The 20,232-nt window shown below is 50.3% G+C and overlaps 1 protein-coding gene across 2 annotated transcripts; it reads right to left on the reverse strand.

Moving 5' to 3' along the window:
* Window positions 1–650: 650 nt before the first annotated feature.
* Window positions 651–19,956, reverse strand: LOC122383593 (nicastrin-like). 2 transcript variants are annotated; one of them, XM_043370182.1, is made up of 14 exons: window positions 19,906–19,956; window positions 18,261–18,423; window positions 17,761–17,859; window positions 16,338–16,508; window positions 15,568–15,669; window positions 11,408–11,556; window positions 10,569–10,970; window positions 9,945–10,181; window positions 9,415–9,593; window positions 8,476–8,638; window positions 7,924–8,058; window positions 5,706–5,946; window positions 5,125–5,320; window positions 651–2,614 (listed from the first exon to the last, which is right to left on the reverse strand). In XM_043370182.1, the coding sequence occupies exons 2-14, from the start codon at window positions 18,304–18,306 to the stop codon at window positions 2,545–2,547; spliced, it is 2,190 nt and encodes a 729-aa protein (XP_043226117.1). In that variant the 5' UTR covers window positions 18,307–18,423; window positions 19,906–19,956; the 3' UTR covers window positions 651–2,544. The 2 variants fall into 2 exon arrangements, with proteins under 2 accessions (XP_043226117.1, XP_043226118.1); XM_043370183.1 differs by having other exon boundaries at window positions 651–2,664.
* Window positions 19,957–20,232: the final 276 nt, after the last annotated feature.

The raw sequence follows: 20,232 nt of genomic DNA on the forward strand, positions 1-20,232 counted from the left end.
GGAAACATAGGAAGCACGAAGGAAACATAGGAATGCGTGTTTTACTGCTAGTTAATTGCTGTCGTCGTCATTATCGTCTTAGTTTAGTTTTTATGCCCGTTTTAGTTTATGTGTATATGGAAAGTGTCAACATCAAAAGTGCCAACATCATGTCACACATCAAAGACAGACAAGACGTCACAGACCATACAGAACGGACCGTTGAAAATGAAAGGTCAAAGGTGACCCATAGGCCTTATGACGCTTCCAAATCCAAAGAGGTCATATCCCACCAAAAGCTCAAATATTCCATTGCATTATATTCCAACCGTTATTGTTATAACAAGCAGACAACGCTAAAGCGTCTGCCGACGGCTATCCTTCAACCGTCTAGGATGCGGTCGATTGTGCGGCGAGGATGCTGATTTAGAGTTTAAGGACGCCCGGACTGCGGTGTTCATCGGCTAAGGATCGACTCCAATCGATGATGTGGTATCCAAGAACCGAGCACGACCGACCTTTTCTGATGTAGACGCGACAGAAGTCGTAATTAGCAGTACCACGATAGTTCTTCCAGCAATAGACACAAATATCATACATCGAAAGAAGGACGCGTGAGCTGTTGGTTTCCCGCAGTTACCCATTTCCGACCAACGTCAGGAACACCAAAATTAAAAGAAGCAAGCCGTATATTGTGAGGTCATTGACGAAAGAATACATGAGTTGAAGCATCCCTAGAGTAAGCACGATTAACACTCATCACACACCTCATCGGTCAATGGATTACACAAGATAATAAATTATACTAGATAACGTTAGCGGTACATAAACGGGCACCCGTCGAGATCGGGAAGGGACACGCGTGTTGGGATATTCCAACACAGGATCACCACATCAATACACATCCTGCCCGCGATCGTAGCGCCCGTTGAAACATATGTGATTAACTTGGACGACAGCAACAAAAAACATATGAACAGTGATTGGTGAGGGTACACATTCATTAATACGTGGATCGGAATGTCTGCATCAGAAGTACACTAGTGGTACGCATTGGTATCGATTAGTTGTACATTCCGCAACATCGCGGACATCAAGGCGTCTGGTCGGTCTGTGTGGGCAGAACACAGCCCGGGGTCTCCGTCAATAGTCCGTGCTCTTCGTCCATAACCCGTTGTCTGTCCCACAGTCTTCTGTTTGCCTCCGCAGTCCGTGTTCTGCGCGAACAGCCTGTGGTCTCCCCCAATTCGTGGTCTACCCCCAGAGTCAGTATCCTGTCTCCACAGCCCTTCGTCTGTCTCCATTTCGTGATTTGCCCTACAGTCCGTCCGTAGTTTGCATCCACAGCTGTGAGGACAGACCATAGCTCATGGTCTGTCCTCACAGTACGTGGTGTACGTCCACAGTACGTGGTGTCCGTCCACAGTACGTGGTGTACGTCCACAGTACGTTGTGTACGTCCACAGTACGTGGTGTACGTCCACAGTACGTGGTGTACGTCCACAGTACGTGGTGTACGTCCACAGTACGTGGTGTACGTCCACAGTACGTGGTGTACGTCCACAGTACGTGGTGTACGTCCACAGTACGTGGTCTACCCCTACAGTCCGTGGTCTGCGTCCAAAGTCCTAGGTCTGTCCCCACAGCTCGTGGTCGTAGTCTACCCCGCAGCTCATTGTCTGCGGTCACCCCTGGTCTGTCACTTTCAGGCAGTGGCCCATGACTCCCACAGTTCGTACTTCGAGCCTATAGTTCACGGTCTGTCCCCAGAGCCAGTGGTCTGGCTCCAAAGTTCGTGGTCTACCCCCAATTCCCCACAGCCCGTGACCTACCCCCCACCGCCCGTACCATACGTCAACATGAACAGTCCGTAGTTTGCGTCCAATCAGAGGTTTGCTCTTAATAAATTGTCAGCCCCACAGTCAGTGGCATACGCTTACAGCCCATGGTCTACCCCACAGTCCATGGTCTGTCCTCTCCCTCTCAGTTCGTGATCTACCGATCATCCATGGTCTGCTCCATCCCCTCAGTTCGCGATCTAACCCACCGTCTGTAGTAATTTACGTCAACAGTCAGAGGTATGTACGCCCTTAGTGGTCTGTTTCCACAGTCCACACTCCATGGTCTGTCCCACAGTCCGCGGTCCACGTCCACAGTCGCGGAGTGACTCGTCTGACACGGATCTCCCTGCCCTGGGGTTGCGCTCGACCAACTATCTCACTCATCCACGGGGTGGGTCTCTAACATCCGCGCCAATGACTCGATATCACAGGTGGGCCGGCGGCGACCGCTCGGGCTCTCCCTACGCGCGCACACAGATGGGCTAACCGCAACCGCAGGCGGCTAGCGGTCGCAACTCACCCACGCCGCCACCGCACACAGTCGCATCCGCTCACCGCAAACCAGGTACTCGGCACAGCTGGGCCAGCTCCCGGACCGACGTACAGACGCAGAGACCGGCGCACCACGGCCGCTCGAGTCCCACGAGTTCCGCCGACCGCACCGCACCCGCCGGCGGCGCCACGTGGCCGCGTATCCCGTGCGGTGCACGTGGCGGGCGCCCGCTCACGTGGCGACGGGCTCTGTCAGAGAGCCGTACTGGCCACCCGCGCCGGCCGAGCGCAGCGGTCGTAATCTGCCAACAGTACCTGGTTTGCGTCGCGTTCCTAGCTCTGTATCTCGTACCTGGAAACGGGCCGGCGTCAGTGGCGGCGGGATCGGGAGGATGGATGATCGTGGAAGTTACAGTATTTACCGACTGTTTTTACAGTTATATGTAATATGTATAAATTTCCTTCAGACATTTCTATTTAGAAGTGAGGTGGTTAATAGCATCACATAATGTAAATCGGTCTTTGTTTTGCTTGCTGCGACTAAAAATATTCTCACTCAAATCTAACATACCGTTTCACACTTATCACGCCCTCTCACCCAATAAAAGTTAAAGCCATATTGTGGTCTTTTAAACAAAGTATCAGTGATTATCAAAATTAACCGCTACCAGCGATTGCCAGAGCTTCAACTAACGCACTACATCAGAACGACCCCATCTCACAACGAAAGTAGGCACGGAGAGCTAAAGCACGCAGCGAAATTTATGTCACGTCTTTAGAGCGTCGGCCAAAGGTAATTTCCTATTCTACTTTAGACCATCTCCCCTTCAATTTGGTGAACCGTTTGTAGCGATGCTGATCTCGAGCCCACAGGAGCGGCCCGGGCCAAATTCCATCCGAATAGTTGATCACGCATCTAAATGAGATCAGCGTAGATGAGCCCGAACCCTTGTCGACCGCTGCATAAATGATGGTTTGCTGAAAGGATTCGCTGCCAGGCGCGGCGCCATAAGACGATGAAAGTAGTTGACATCATTGTGGATGTGCTTGCCGGCTGAATGAATTATGGATGCTGTGACAATGCCACTTTGACTAGGCTTTAATAGCGTTGGAACCATATGTTCAAGGCGGTATTTACATACACGAGCGAACGAGGCGCAACAAAGGCTAAACTCGGGACTAGTGTTGTGCAAAAATCAACTCCATGAAGCAAAAGTAGGACTTCATTGACATAGGACGGAACCAAAGCGCCGTTATGTCGGATACTAACTTTGTCACTTGCCAACAGCTATCACCTACGCAGTTGTGGGCGACTACGTATGGTAAAAGTCGATCGACTTGAGCGCGGCGCAACTACTTCAAGTGATAGCTTTTCGCTCATACGTGGCTCGGCTCTGACGCTAACTCACAGAAGCCAACGGGCATCCCTGTCCCAGATATGGGTGGAGGCCGGAACGAATAAACCGCTTATAGCTAGCGGTATCAAAACGAAGGTTAACTTATATCAAATTATAGAAGACAATAATTACGATAAATTAAAATAAGTAAATCAAATAAAAGCCAAGCAAAAAGCGTATAAGAAAACAACTGAACGTGGGAAAGGGGAATGCCACTGACACTAGCACCGCAACCAAGCAGAGATATACAAACAAACATAGGAAATACAGACCGAAAAAATACAACACAAAAGACGAAAAAGAATAATGACAAAAAAATGAGGGAGACAAATTCATAAATTCCCAACTTACTGACGAAGGAAAAGTGATATTCTTCAAACTCATTTAAATGACAATGGACAGCAGGCACTGAAGAAAGCTGTAGAACTGTTATGCACGAAAAACGCTCTACGATACAAGAGGAGAAAATTCAAGTCGTTCTTGGTAATAACGCAAAATGAATGCATTATGCAAGGGCATGAGCTACTAACGACAATCCTTAGTGGTGGTAAAACAAGCCTAAAAACAAAGTACGCATCCAAAAGGTTAAAACATGCAGATACAAAAAGGCGGGCGACTTCACAAAACAGGAAGAGAGTCAGACGAAAGACACTCTAACGAACCCGACGTAGCCTGACGGCACAGCCACCAGGCATGCAATATTCATCACTATCATGCGTGCTTGTTTGGACGTCACAACCTCTTCCGCGTGCCCTCACAATGTCACATTACTAGCACAGGCAAAAGGCGGCCGCAGTGTCACGCATTACCCCAGTTGCAGGCGCACATGCTATTACATCCGCTCGTCAGCACACAGTCACATACGCAGACACAACCCATCCATGCCCGACCCTGTGCGCCTTATCATCGGCACCTTTCAGTCGCCAGTTGGTGGTACGGCATGCCACGTACGATCAGGGTTCACTAATGTTGGTTCGCAAGCATCAACACACCAGCGTCCCATCCCAGCCACGAGTGCAGTTCTCGGCGGCTTCACTGTCAGTGTCAAAGTCACCGCTAATGCCGAGCTACAGCCAGTGTTGGTGAGAGCCACAGCCAAACCAGCGCCGAGGGAGCGCCATGCCCACTAACCAGCCCCGAGCCATGAACAGCTACGGCCGAGCGAGCGTCTTGACTAGCCCGAGCGGGTCCCGAGCCGAGCAGCACCCAGCGCCGAGCAGCACCCAGCTCCGAACAGCAACGGACATATAGCCCGACATACAGCCTGCTCGCACCGGCTGCTCGGTACAGTCAGTGCAAATGGCATGTCTCTGTATTACCCGGCAAGGGCAATACCGAGACATACCCAGTGTCGGGCGAGCGCCCCGGCCAGCGCCGGCGCCAGCTCTGCCCGTCTGCCGGCGCCGCGTGCTCACCTGGGCGACTCGAACAGCAGGTGGCCTCGCCGCTCTGCCAGCAGCACCAGACCGACGGCCAGCAGCGTCACCGTCAGCCCCAGCAGCAGGTGCAGCAGCTCGTGGCCCAGAGACGGCATCAGGAAGATGCGCAGTTCGAAGCCGATCCACTGCGACTCGGCCCAAGTCGGGTGGTCGCCGGACGACCAGTCGTAGTCTGACGGAGGGCGAGGGTAGGTCAGACTGCAGGACAGCAGCAGGGCAGGCCGGACGACAGACCTCCTGGGCACACAGGATGCTAAACAGAAGTTTGCTTTGCAGGGAAACTACCGCGCAGACACTCCTCCAAATCAAGCTAACACTGAATTTATATGATTTCGAACATACCTCGTAAAGTTAGATTAAAATCGGGCAGCTGACAGTATAAAACACGCTTGGACATATCGCGATTCGCTCTCACCATCTACCATCTACTCAGACATTCACTCAGATTTCTCCTGTAACTCGACTGACAGGGTATCTCCGCACTCACCAGGTATCTCTCCGCACTCACCAGGTATCTCTCCGCAATCACCAAGCATCTCTCCGTAGTCCGTACTCACCATCTATCTCGAATGCAGGGCTGACGGCGCTCGAAACCTCCACCAGTGACCGCGTGCAGTATCCGCTCAGTGTGCCATTCTCCAGCTGTCTGATCAGCCAGCGATGCGAGTAGATCCGATCCGTGTCGTTACGGCACTTGTCAGCGTTCGTCACGTTCGCCAGCGTCTCGCCCGTCCAGCGCGACAGCACGTTGTGGGTCAGACGCATCAGGTACGAGTGCATCGTCGCCTGGCCTGCCACCTGGTGGAAGAGGGGAGAGTTACAAAGCGTTCGGGTGGCACGGCCGGGCGGCGGGAGGCGAAGAACAGTGAACATGGGAGGGCAGGGCAGGGCTCTCCTCCACGCCGCAACCTTCAGTCCGGGCTGGACGGCAACTTTATCTCATGCGGGCTGCTCCCTTGGAGCACCCGTAGCCGGGGCAGTGAGTACTTGGGCTGGTCGGCCTGTCCCTTAGGACGGGCTCAGCCCCGGCGACTCTCTAGGGTACCTGCCCAGACCAATGTCTCTCCCTAATTCCTATCATCCCCCCGACTCTGAATTGGTCTTGTCAGACAAAAAGGGCCTACCCCAACGAAAAAAAATACACTGCATTACAGGACTGAATGCAGAAACGCGGGCAGAAAAAGAGGTGCGGATCATAATTTGAGGTGAAGTCAGACAGCTTACCCACAAACAAATGTAACCAATGAATGGGAAGAGATTTTGGGGCCAACACACCAAACCCAGCCCACACAATGGTTCGTTTCGAAAGTTCTGCCCGACTCCCGCTGGGTGGGGAGGTAGCAACAACACCATAATTCACTTAAGAGTCCGGGCAACTATCCATAAATGCCTTAGTCTTCCACGACAGTCTGGTCAATGCTTATTTATAATTGACCATTGAGGTCACCAGTCGAGAGCCGTAGGGGAGAGTGGGGTAATTTGGCCGGTGGTGTAAATTGGCCGCCCCCACCTGTACGATGTCTAATAAAAGTGAGTGAAATAACTCTAGTCTCTATTCATTTGTCATGGGTAGAAATAACTGGAGGACAAATGTCAAAACTTTGCCCCTCGTAGTTTTATTCAAAATTAATAAAACGTTAATTTCATTAGAAAATGGTAACTTTTACTTCTGTTTATAAAGTTGTATAACATGTAGTATTTGGGCTAAAAACGAATTCAGACATTATAGCGCCATTCTTGGGGGTGTTCAACGGTTCCAAGAGCAATTTTATCTAATTCTGTAAGGCCGCGATGACTTTATAGACAAAAAATTTCAGAATGGCAATATGGGGTAAATTGGCCGGGACTAGCGGGGCAACTTGGCCGGTGCGCTCATGGTCACTATGCTGGGACGGCCGAGTTTTCATGGTCAATTGTACCATAAATGACATGATTCATGACCAACTTTGACTACTTTGATGCCTTACTTCCGATTGGTCAACTGTAAGAGCATGTGACGTCATCAAAGGTTACCAAACGTTTTTTTGCTAATAAATCCTTACATAAAAATGGTACAGCCGCACAAATGGTCTCATTCTGTTCAGCTCGCCAAGGCGCATCGAATGACATGCATGATGACCTTGAAATCACGTGACCTTGAGGTCAAGCGACCTGATGCAACGTGACCTGAGGTCAACCTTTGACCTTGACTTCTCAAGGTCAACACATATATCTTTCGATGCGGACTGACGAGAGAATTACGATGGTACTCGAAGTTTTGGCCTAGCTTGATTACTTCAAAAGTTATTCGTAAAAAACTGTGATCGCATCTAGAGCCGCTAATTTGGCTATTTTGACCCCTGTGACCCCTGAGCCAACCTCCAAAATGCGGCAAATGCGTCATAGGACACACGTCATTGCTGAATCTGAAGCTGACTCGCAATATAACAGAAAATCCCGACCGCAAACTAACACCGGCCAAATTGCCCCACACCCCCGGCCAAATAACCCTGCTAGTGGGGCAATTTGGCCGCCTTGCAGACCTTTGTAATACGTCACAATTTCAATATAAGCAATTACTCTATCATTTCAAGTTCTCTGTCCAGTAAAGTAAAATGAATGCGACACCTGCCAGCGTTGAGAAAATGCAGAAATGTGTCGTCAATTTTAAGTTATATCGTTTTCTAAAAAAAGCGGCCAAATTACCCCACTCTCCCCTAATTGGTTGCACCTATCGGTATCCTATGACAAGCCAGATGAGCATCCAGCGGCGACACACCACCATCCCATACGTACCGACACATAGGTGGGCAGCGGCCTGTTCTTCTGCCAGAGTCTGGTGAGCGTTTTGTCGCTCATCTCCGAATCCATAGCGTCTCTGAAGAGGGAGCAGTTGGCACGCACCAGGTAGCACTCCAACAGGTCGGCCACCTGTCGGGGGGGGGGGGGGAGGGCGTAATCAGACGCAGACAGGTGTTACGAGTTACGACAGGCCCGCCGGGTGCATGCTGCATAACAGACAGACGGACAAAGAAGTACGACGGACAGGCTCGAGTCAGGCCAGACGCACAGACGGATCAGGACTAGAAAAAAGTGTAATACCGATTGTAGCGCACTAAAATTAGCCAGCTAAATTTACATTAGGCTTCCCTAATCACTCTTCATTTTATATCTGCAACTTCCCTCCCAAGCTAGACTTGTGATCCTCTCTACTCCGTGCCTCCCTTTCTCACAACCGCTCTCTCCTCGCATCCCTACACCCCTTTTTGCCCTCCCACTCGGGCCATTCCTCCTGTCCCTCTCCATGCTGTCCCAAGCAGCGATCCTCTCCCCTCCGTCGTCTCTCACCCATTTTTTATCCACAGTGACGTCGGGCGCCGTCTGCCCGGTGGCCAGGCCGTAGGCAGCGCTCGCCACCACCTGGGCCAGCCGAGACAGCCGGTCTGCCAGCTCCGTCAAGTCGCCACCGGTCGTCACTGTCGAGCGTACGTCGTACACGCTGTGGAAGAAACTGACGCACGGGGGGAGGGGGAGAAGTTAGTGGAGTAGACATCAGAGGGGTGCTTATCTCTGCTGAATGGCATAAAGGCAAGGCAGAGCTGTTCCTGGCAGCTCACATTCGCATGTTGCTCCGGGCATAGTGATGACCTTACTCGGATATGACAATTGACAAGGAACATAAAATCTGCACTGGTTTGCTAGGTTTACTATTGATATACAACACAAAATTTTTGATCTTTTTCATTGAAATCGCCATGCCTCTAGAATAAATATTGCATTGCTAAACATAAAACTATCTGTCTCTGTTGACAGCTTGATATACCTTATCATTATCAAATTTTGCAATATTCCTTATGCTATCCATCACTTTGAAGCCGATCACCTTTCGCCCTACCGGGCTGGTACCCGCAAGGTATTTTCGGGATCTGTTGGCACCAATTCGCCACACTGAACTAATACACTCGGGGGCAGATTGATGTTCCACCACTCCCTACCCATCGGGCTCCCATGGCTCAGCACTGGCTGCTGCCAGTGGCAGCACTGGCAGCACTGGCACCGGCAGGCAGTGCTGAGCAGTGCTGAGGGCAGACAACACTGGCAGCAGCCAGTGCTGAGCCATGGGAGCCCGATGGATAGGGAGTTGTGGAACATCAATCTGCCCCCGAGCGTACAATGCTGAGTGGTTTACATTGCTGTTACACTGCTGTTTCCGCGCAGTGGTCAGAGTTGCCACTGGCTCCCTCCGAGGCCTGTGACGTTCGAGCGACTCTGTCTGCCGGTACCTACCTGTTAGTGTAGCTCTGGTTGTGGTCGGTCACCACCAGTCCCGGCACGGTGTCGTTTCCCCTCAGCAGCGCGTGCAGAGAGGAGGGCGGCAGCGGCGTGCCCGGCGCCGGATCCGCCAGCGGTACGTCGTACCGGCCCGGATCGGCGTAGGTTCGCAGACTGTTCATCAGCTCTCGGACCTGGGTGGAGACGGCCGGATGGTCAGCGCAGCTCAGCAACCCTGACCAGTGGGTGCCGTCACACTACAGGGGCGGTCAGACGAGCCATTCTGATCGACGAGTAACGGGGAACAGCTTATTAGACAGAACACATAGCACTTACACAGCACAGAACACAGCACAAGTCACACGTCCTTCCATGTGCATGACCAGTGTGTGAATTTCTCGCAAGGCCCAGCAATCAACTCCACAAAAGAACTTTCGTCATGGCAAGTCAGCGCCCCAGCAGAGTCAGGACACATGCGTCGGGGTTTTACGCTCTCAGACAGCTTTCCTGTCAAGGTCCCACTCCAGTCCTTCCTCACGGCTTACCTTGCTGTCCACCTGCGGGCTCTTGCGACGAGTAACGGGATCCGAGTGTAGAAAGAGCGGTGTCCCTCGCGCCAGCTGGTTCAGCTCCAGGTAGTAGCTGACGTTCGAGAGGCGCATTGGCGCTGGACGGCGCTTCGAGCCAGCCTTCTCATCGTCAGGGACCACGGCCTGCGGCGGGAACTTGCCCAGCGACATGTCGTACACCATTCGATCCGAGCCGATGTAGTCGAAACTCTCCTGGAAAACGGAAGGGGAAGCCGGTGACACAGAGCAGACTAGGAGAGCAGTGGCGAAACTGGAGAGCTTCTGATGATCGGCATTACAAGAAGTGTGCCAGTGGTGAAGGAAGACTGGAGTCAACCGATGTGCATTTTGAAACATAAGAAACAAGGTTATTGGACACAAATTATGCCAGTTAGAATACGTCACTAGTGCCGGTAAAATGAAGCACCGGCTCTGCTTCCTTGTATCTGCTTTCATTCACGAACCAAACCGAACACAAATGAAATATACAATCCTGTGTCAATCTCAGGCCTAAATGTCTTAACACATCACAAAAGCAGCAGCGAAACACATACACCAAGGGACACATCTCCCGTCTTTCCAACCCGTTGGGACACTCACCCCGCTGAAGAGCATGAACATGACGTTGGTGGTGGTATTCTGAGGCGGGGTGAGGTCGGCCATGGCTCGTGCGGCTGCCATCAGGGCGACCATTCCCACCACGGCCGAGTCAGCGCCGGGCGCCAGCCGGTCGAACATGGTGGCCCCATCCGTACGCGCCGCCACCAGCACCGTGTCAGCGGCCGGCGCCGGTGCCGCCGCCGGCGGCAGCCAAGTGCTGAACAGGTTGGTGGAGCCCATAGGCGAGCAAAACGCGCCCGTCTGTGTGGCGAGCAGGTTCTGTCTCTGCGAGCGTCGCCAGCAGATCTCGGAGTTACCGGCAGCTGACATGAAGGTCTTCATCTGGGCGGCGCAGCGCGGCCACGGACCCTCCGCGCCGGCCGAGTTGTACTGGTGGTGGCACTGCGGTGGGGCGGGGGAGATGGTCAGAGCGAGGAGGCGGGATAGTACCGGGCTATCACGCAACACCACAGACAGCTGAGCGGTGAGGTGGCAGCTCATAGTGCACAGAAATGAGAAGAACCAAACAAAATGGTAGAAAATCTGCCTCGAGACCCATCATCACACATAACAAAATTCCTCAGAAAATGTTATTCCCTTCCCCAGCAAATTTAAATCAAGAACAGCATGAGCATCAAGCATTCTACCACTTAACACTATCCCTTCCGGTCACAGCAAACCAGAAACAGCACACAGACCAGACTCTGAGCTATCCGACCGTCACCTACCAAGGCGTCAGGTCACCGTATCCCTTCTGAGGCACTCAGTAACACATCCAGTGATCTCAGCACGTTAGCATACACTCGGTTCCTCCCGTTCCGCCGCTCCCGGCCTCTCACCTTCACCAGGTCGTCGATCTGCGTCTGGTTCTTCAGCAGGATGATGGGGAAGCTCCAGCTGCGCTTGAACATGCCGGTGCCGGCCGGGTTCCACGGCGTCTTCGGACAATAGCGGAACTCGGCCGAAGCGGGGTCGGACCGGTAAAAACCTGGTGAAACAGAGACGACATTCACAACGGAGTCAGCCAAGGGTTCCAGCATGCCTAGCGACATATGCTTACGAATGAACAAAAACTAAAATGGAGATTTATCAGCAAATAAAGCATGCAAACTCAAAATAATATGATTGACCAACAGCCTCGCAAAAATACGAAAGAAACTGTCTTGCATTTGGTCGCCGACTTATGTTTTCTCAAGCAATGGTACGAGGAAAAGGGTAGGGCTATTTGATGTCTCGTTTATATGCAATGTGCAGCGTTCCAAAGAACTCAGATGGCTTCTGTTCTTTGCAGCCATAGTGTCAGAGCCCATCCCAAGTGACTGAGCAGAGGCACATCCCAGCCTCGGTAGATATCGGAATTCAGAGCCGCGGCCGCTCTAAGCACGGTGGCCAGTCAGTGCGTGTGACGCCCTCCAACCCTCCCCTAACGTTATTTCAGACGTCCCTCCGCCGCGCATCACAGTCGAGAGAAAGGTACCGCAGAGATGTGTTCTACATACAAACTACCCCGTCCGGTAGGTATGCAGTTGGCATTGAGAGCTGCGGCCCACGCGGAGTGATTTTGAAGAAAGCGCTGTAGGGCAGGCTGCAAGCGGTCGAGTCCCGCAACATGCGCAATATTTTCCCGTTTGTGACCAATGTTCAATACAAGGTGCATTTTAAATAGGCAACTGTCATTCAGAAAATGCTGACATTACGATATTATGACCCAAACCAAAATAAAACAGGCTTACATGTCAACAAATCAGCATTTCACCTGCTTCGCTGTGTGACTAAGCTTTCTGTCATAGACATTGTGAGAAGTGATGCTAAGACCGCCTGACCCATAGTAGTTACTCAAAGCAGATGCATTTGGGGCCAGGAGCAAGTAATCCCAAATGAAAACATAAATTTTACAAATGTTGGACGACATATTATTCGCATTTCGCTTCGCATGCCAGAGAGTACACATTTTCGCAGCAGAAAGTTTTAGCAGGTGCAGTGAGGCACGCAGCCTGTTCGGCTGTCCACTCACGGCCAGTGACCCCTCCCCTCCCCCGCACCGGCCTTGGTCTCCGGCCGGGGGCTGCGTGGGCGGGAGAGAGAACCGGCTAGCTCGGGATGGGGCGCCCGCCCCTCTGCACTGGGAGACCCCGCCTCCCTGCACTGAGAGAGGTGCAGAGGAGCAGCAGGGAGGGGAGAGGGGAGGGGAGAGGAGAGAGTGGCCACCAGCACCGGTCAGCCGCTCCTCCGCCGGCCCGCCGGCCACTTGGCAGTCAGCCGTCCCCCGCCGTCGCAGTCGCCGTCTCCCAGCACAGCCCGGTTCACCATGAGGTTCCTGCTCGCCGTGGTTATTGTTCTGCAGGTGAGTAGTGCACCCGAGTATCCGGCTCACGATGTAGGGGCATTAGGTTTTGAGGACTAAACACTGACTTATGTAAAGCGGAAGATAGGGTGATACGGTGCCTGTGATAGATGATAGGTGCGATTAGGGATAGGTGGTCCATGATAGTGGCTATATGCACGTAGATATTGATCTTTGTGTTTAGAGCAACGAAGCGTAGATCATAACACGCCATCAGGTACATGTATTGGAGAGAAAATCATAATGATTCTTACGTCGACCAGGCATTACATAACACTTCTCCTCATCGCATATTTTTGGGTAAGACGGTAACTAACTATAATGGTCACGACAAAAATAAAGTCACTTTTCAAGGGGATTAGGTAGAGCATTCATTTCCAGAAGTAAAATTATTCATTATCTTGAATTGGCTTGCATCTTTATCGACGTTTCGCTGACGCATTAGCTGTCGATCACCTTTATGACTTACGTTTTTTTTTAGGAAACCGTAAAAGAGTAAAAAAAAAAACGAATAAAGGCTTAAGTGCCCCCTAACGCGGAACGTTTTTAGCCAAATACGCCACCGAGGCACTGCCCAGTGCCCAGACACCCAGGTCCTAGTTAAAGCACAAGTCTGGTTGTGCAAAACGTCAAACCATCACATGCTATGTCGACCCAGCAAACAGCGACTGCCTTCGCCATATCCCGACCGTCCCGAACCGGCCCAACACTCTCCCGTGGCGTTCGTGTTGCGAGAGGCTATCCGCCGGGGCTACAGCTGACTGGTTTATATCGACACTTTGCGCAACCCAAGGCCGCAGCCTGGCTGCATTAGTGATGCGGCACATGTATCGACTCCGCGTGTCACAGACGTTTGACAAGATATAGTACCGGACGGTACAAGTCACCAACGTTTGAGTCACTGATAAGAAGATGTGACCGCCAGTGGATAGCAATTATTGGCAGATACGCAACAGCTTGATGCCAAAAGTCATTCTGATGCATCGTAATTCTTGCAAACCTACTGTTCAAGCATTTACGGTCAAACATTTTCGGCACACAGGTGTGCTTCTAGCTCGACAAAAAGTGAAGCTGGTGTCCCGTAAATCTGACGCAAAAACGGTCGGGACAAAACTCCCCAGCATATTGCTTGGCTTTAACAATGTCTCGTCATTCTTCCCTGTAATCACTTTGCTTTTTGCCGATATCAGTCGTGTTTCATTCAGCGCCACTGTACTTAAACGTGATGATCAATTAACTTCAGTACCTATACCTGTTGAACTGATGTACAGAGATCAGTGCAACATCTCCTCATGTTGCAGGGAGCACATCACCGTATTCTAACCAGCATCTCCCGTCTTCAGCTACGGTGTTTCAGGCCCCGTATTTAAGCTCTCCGTCTTTCAGCCACCGTGTTTTAGCTGGTATTTCAGCCCCCCGCTGTGTTTCAGCTGTTGTCGCTGGCGCTGTCGGCTCCGCGGTACTACATCACGGTGGCGTCCGGCCTGCCGCCGCCCGCCGAACAGCGCAGCAGATCCTCCCTGGACGCCAACTCGGGGTTCGTCATCACCGTCATCCAGCCCGGCGGAGGGGTGCAGCCGCAGCCGCAGCCGCTGGCACGGGACGCTCCGGACGCCTGAGAGGGGACGACCGACCGACCGACACCGCCGGGCACACGGACAGATCGACACCGCAGGGGACAACGACAAACAATCGAGCCGCGTCAAGGAGCAGCTGTAGAAGGAATCGAGCTGCGTCACGGCCCGGGCTACGTCACGGGTCGAGCCGCGTGACGGACTGAGCCGCGTCACGGAGCGACTGTAGCACGGCATGGACAGAGCTGAGCCGTGTCACGGAGCCGTGTACTAACAGAACACTTGTAGAGGGCGAACATGATGTCCTGACTGATGCAGCTAATTGAAAAAATGTGTGACATGTGTAACTGCACTGTGTATTGTGATGTTTCTTAGTGGAATTAGTGACAAGGGTAGCATTAATACTTTTGCTCTTCAAGTACAGCACAATACTTGAAGTTCAGAGTGTATTAGCAGTTGGCAATGACTAGCCAACCCAATCACCTCCGTTCATGGTCGTATTCATACCGCTCTCGGATATATGACACTCATACATAATCGTTTCATTCATGAATCCACTGGCGCTTTTTCAAGAATATGCACGGTCATGGCCCAAAGAAACTTAACTGTGCGTATGCAGTTCCTCACCATTATGCCCCCAAAATATACAGATGCCATACATGACCATTAACAAATATAAATTTAGGTACATGAACCCGGTCCATGATGCCTTAACGACGCCGACGTTGCCCACCATAACGAATAAACTTGCGTGAAATCATGCGTTTGTGCTCACTATGGTGGTTCAGATCTCAATGGATCAAGCAAACACATGACGGTGAATACATTTTTGACGAAAAACATCACGCAAAGCTTCAGCTATTGTGGGAAAAAAATTGATCGCTTGACCTGATGGAATCTGCACCATTTAACTGAAATATCGCTATGGCGAAATTAACATCTTGATATTTTTGCGGTCAGCCTTTCACATGTGTCGCGTTCTAATGTGTCGGGAGGGGATAGAATCATGTCAGAGTGACATCAGATAGGGAGGGAAATGGCCGACATTGTACAGAGGAAGTGTGCGGCGATCGGTACTCACTGGACCAGCGGTTCGGGCAGCTGTCGTCCTCAGAGTACTGAAAGGCCTCGTCCGGGCCCCAGTCCTCGTCAGGCAGCATCAGAATCACGCCCTTCACGTCACCTGACAACGAACACATCACCGGCGTCAGTACGTCAGTTCACGACAGCAGCGAGGGGTGAGCAGCATGGACAGTTTTCAGGCGGTGAAATGTTTATATTACAGTGACGATGTCATCTACCCAGAAGCCATAAGCCTCAGTTCCCGTATCTACGGCAGCTGTCAGGTCAGAAGCAGCCGTGCTGTAGCTGCCTCGTAGCTGTAGCTGCCTCGTTACTTTCCGCCTCTGAGTCTGAACTCACCCCAGCCCAGCAGCTGGGAGTTGATTAGGCCCTGCACCAAACCTCCCAACGGTCTGCCCTGAACTTACGAGTACCTCAGTTAACTGCGAAGGCCCCTTTTGCCCACTCTCGTGATACCCCAGCGTCATGGGTGTGAACCATGTATTGATCCACTCCGAGTCTCTGAATCAACTCTGATCAGGGTCGACCCCGCACTCCCCCCTCACTCTCCCAGGTCTTTCCCCTACTTTGCACCTCGGTCTCAGCTTGGTCCGTCCCGTGCCCATCCTGCTTGGGATCATCCAGCAATCCAGCATCCACACTGGTCAGGGGCGTCACGCATCCCCTCCCCACTGGCCCGTGTTCTACCCTGTACCCACCGCAGCCTGGGCCCACCCCGCAACCACCACTTTGTCCGGGGTCGCACCCACCCTGCTACCCTGAACTCACCCTGATCGGGGTCGGCCGTCATCCTCTCCAGCCGCTGTAGTGTGTCCACGGTGAACCATTGGCGCGGCACCACGGCCACCACCGACTGCCGCTCGCCGGAGGTCGTTAGCCGCGTCAGGTCAGCACTCGAGTTCACCACTCGCAGTAGGCCCACGTTGCCGGTGAAGTCGGCTGAAGTGCAGAGTAAGAGGAGTCAGTTATAGGTAAAGGTGGGGCGCAGAGTGGTATAGGACTACAAGAGTGAGAGACGTAGTCATGCGATCAAAGCAGACGAAGGCACGGATCAAATCTTTGTTTGATCGTCCCTCGCCCTCGACCTCGCCGGCACAGGGGGGGGGGGGGGGGGTTGATGCAACCCCCCCCCCTAAGGTTTTTCGCGAATAACTCGCGTAAAAAGCGGCCGATCGCGACGAAACTTTCAGTACCCTCGCATTGATCAATTTCACACCTACCCTGAAAATTTCATGACCCTGACCCCAATGACCTTTGACCTGTGACCTCTTTTCTGTGACCATGTTTGGCCGAAATCGCGGTTCGGCGCATGTCGGCTCGCATTAGCCGCGCGTTTGCAAGCTTTTCGTGGTTTCAAACGTTCAAACATGTGATTTGATGTTGCTCCCATGCATTAGGGTGGGTGTCAAGGTCACCTGAAGGTCAGGTCAGGTCATTGACCTATGGTGACCTCGGGTGAACTCGGTTCACTTTTCGAGTTTTACATGTTTCTAGGCTAGTTTTTGGAGCTGAATTCGAATTTAGTAACCATTTGAACATTTACGAAGTAGTTTTGGTGCCTTCGTAACATATTACGAAGCTGTCCGAGGCGGTTGACACGTATTACGAATACCCGTCACAACCCCTACCGGTTGACCTGACCTGACCTGACCCGACCTGGCCTAAATGCTTAAAGACATCATCTCTGATCAAAACTAACACGATATTCGTGATCAGCACCCCGGAAAACCACATAGCAGCCACACTTTACGACTTTCTAACAGGTCCCGATTTTCCCGGTTTTCGGGTCATTGACCTGACCTGGAAGGTCACCCGATGACCTAGGACCTTAAAATTGGGTATCATCGGGTTCCTCTCGTGACGGGCAACACGCTCGTTTTTTCCGCGAAGCTCTAGCTCGATCAGGGGCCAAACGCGAGGGGGAGGGGTCGTACCAACCCCCCCCCCCCCTTGTGCCGTCGAAGGACTCAAAATGGCCTGTGCCGGCGAGGGTTAAGGTCCATCTCAGTACAAATTGACTGTGACAAGAAGCAAATTTGACACAAATAGACAATGTAGCATTGCTGCACCAAAAGGCATAGACAGTTTTATAGCACGCCTATTGAGAAGCAAGAACTTATCTAGCCTCCCATCTACCCCAACCAAAGTTCATCAGTGGTTAGATGTGACAACATGAAAGAAACAGACTTACCTCTGCAGCCAAATTCATGTGTTCCATTCAAAATCTTGAAGCAGCTGTATGTTGCATCCAGATCCTGGTAAATGGACTCCCAAATTCGATTGGCTGTTGCTGTAACAAATAACATCAATTAATTATATTGCATGTCTAACTAATAAAATCATTATTGCCTTTGGGCTGCTTCAACATAGGCATTATTCCCATACCTAACCAGATAGCAAAAACATGCAAATTGTCATCACCATAGTTCCGAACATGTCATTTCTCACAAGCAGTATCGATACATCAGTGAATTTTAGGACTTAGGCTTATTCAAGGAAAATGAGAAATGGACAAGTATTCAACTTGAAAGATCAGACGACAGGTACCAAAGGTGGGAATCATCTCTTACAAAGTTGACTAGTATGTCAGTGAACTCATTCTAAATTTTTGCCAGAAATGTTGGCAGAAAAAAATAGGAAACATCTACAATAGGTGCAGCAAAAATTGATATTTTCAGAGTAGGTACCTACCTTCACTTGACAGTAGAAGAATTGTTGTCATCCATATCAGCCACATAGCAACCAATCTTCAATAAGGTTTCCTGGGACACAATCGCTGGCACTGGAGGTTCAACAACAGTTAGGCTATAAAAATATCTAATTGATCACCTGGACAAAGGACCAGTGAAGCTTCCTGAAAATAGGGGCATAATTAGATACCTAGGTACCTGAGAGAACAGATGATTCAATTCAACACATCCCTGCTAGTCCAGGGCAAGAAACAATGGACAATGGAGCATTGACTATAAGAAGTTATTCAAATCTACCACATTAGCAGCCTGAACAAAACATATTGTGCCTGGGATTGTGATGCCTAAGCTTTCCTATCAAAGCCTGAATGGTATTTCTGCATAGCCTGCATTATCTCAGCATCTGTCACAGGTCCCCTGACTCTTAGCTCACAGACTGTAGCCATGCTTTCAACCTGCAAGCCCAGCTCCCCAACCCACAGGTAAGGTTGTATTAAGGGCATAAATGTGGCATGGTAAGTATCACTACCTAGCAAATAGGCATACTAAATGGTAAACTCCTACTCTGAGACTTTTTCCATCTAATAACTTCTGCCAAACTATGGAAGCTTATTAGGAATCATACCTTACAAATTCTCACCATTTAGATCAGATTACATCTTGTATTACAATTATGACATAAGTCATAACTCAGAGGTTAACAAATCCAAAACTGAGCTGCAGAGCATAATGAAAACTGAAAACTGTAAGGCAGAGATACATTAGCTCATGCAAGGCATTTTATCAGATTCTGTATCACATATTTAAAAAAAAAAGTTTAGATGTTCATTGGATCATCAACATCATCAAGTTAAGATGTTTTGACTATACCTACTGCAAATCCGTACAGAAACCGGTAGTTGTTGCCTGTGCTACCTGTGGTGTTACTATCATCAATGAACTTGGGGAGTGATCCTGTTATTACAAATTTCAAAACAACTAAATGTGTGATCATGGCACAACCACCTTGAAGTGCTTGTTTTATGCATCATTCTCTGAATGTATGTGCAGTCTGTATTGTGCTCCTCCCTAATATCAACCTTGTGAATTGACGTGCAATGGTGAAAAGCCAGCATGCTGTTGACTTATCGTTAATAAATTAATCTGAATCTGAATCTGAATCAGCAGCAGCCCTAATAATTGCAGGATAAGAAACTGGTTAAGGTGTCATCCTGTAGTGTGGCGAATGCCACCAAGTGGAAAGTCCAATCCCCATGCCGCCTGCTTTTGCTATGTGGGCATTGTCCCCAGACCCCAGGTCAACATTGCCAATTGTAACATTTAACGGCATCATTTTACTTCATTAAATAACATGTTGAAAAATAGAGTAAAATAAGTGAGATGCTATGAAAATAGCTACAACTAAAAAACTAAAAAAAGGCTAGGTACCTAGTACCTACATGGCTAAACCTTTAAGTTTCTTCGTAAATTTTTTGTCGCTGATGAGCAGCCCTACTTGCTTGAACTTAACACAATCATCAATGATCATAGTCCTTAAATATTTACATAAATATAATCTGAAAAAGCAGATATCAATATGACTATGATATCAATTGTTATTATCCGCACGGTGACGGTATAATAAATAATAATTGAAATAATCATACCCGAAACAACGCCTCTATACCGCTATCCGATAACACATATGAAAAAAACACGCGCCACTTTTGCGACCATACCGTCATTTCAGATTTTTTTTCAAGATTATATCAAAAGACCACGGACTCCTATGAAAAATTATTGACGTCATAAGAACTTTTGCTTTTCAAATGACGTCATTATGATGAAACGATGCATTAGATTAGATCTATTCGGAAGTTTCAAACATGCTCAACGCTAGATGACAAATGGAGTATATTCGTTGCGTTCGGATGAGGTCAACCCTAGATGTTGACCTAGGGTCAAGGTCAGGTCAGAGCCCCCAGGTCAGGTCA

This window comes from Amphibalanus amphitrite, unplaced genomic scaffold, assembly GCF_019059575.1.
Source record: "Amphibalanus amphitrite isolate SeventyFive unplaced genomic scaffold, NRLGWU_Aamphi_draft 000168F_arrow, whole genome shotgun sequence".
In the NCBI taxonomy this organism is placed as follows: Eukaryota; Metazoa; Arthropoda; class Thecostraca; order Balanomorpha; family Balanidae; genus Amphibalanus; species Amphibalanus amphitrite.

Excerpts from the sequence above, each read along its gene's own strand:
- LOC122383593 (XM_043370182.1), bottom strand. The coding sequence starts at position 18,306 with ATGTGGCTGATATGGATGACAACAATTCTTCTACTGTCAAGTGAAG. Across the intron at positions 11,557-15,567 it reads CTGCCCGAACCGCTGGTCCA|GTTTTTACCGGTCCGACCCC; the intron begins GTGAGTACCGAT and ends CTGTTTCACCAG. Across the intron at positions 10,182-10,568 it reads TGTTCATGCTCTTCAGCGGG|GAGAGTTTCGACTACATCGG; the intron begins GTGAGTGTCCCA and ends TCCGTTTTCCAG.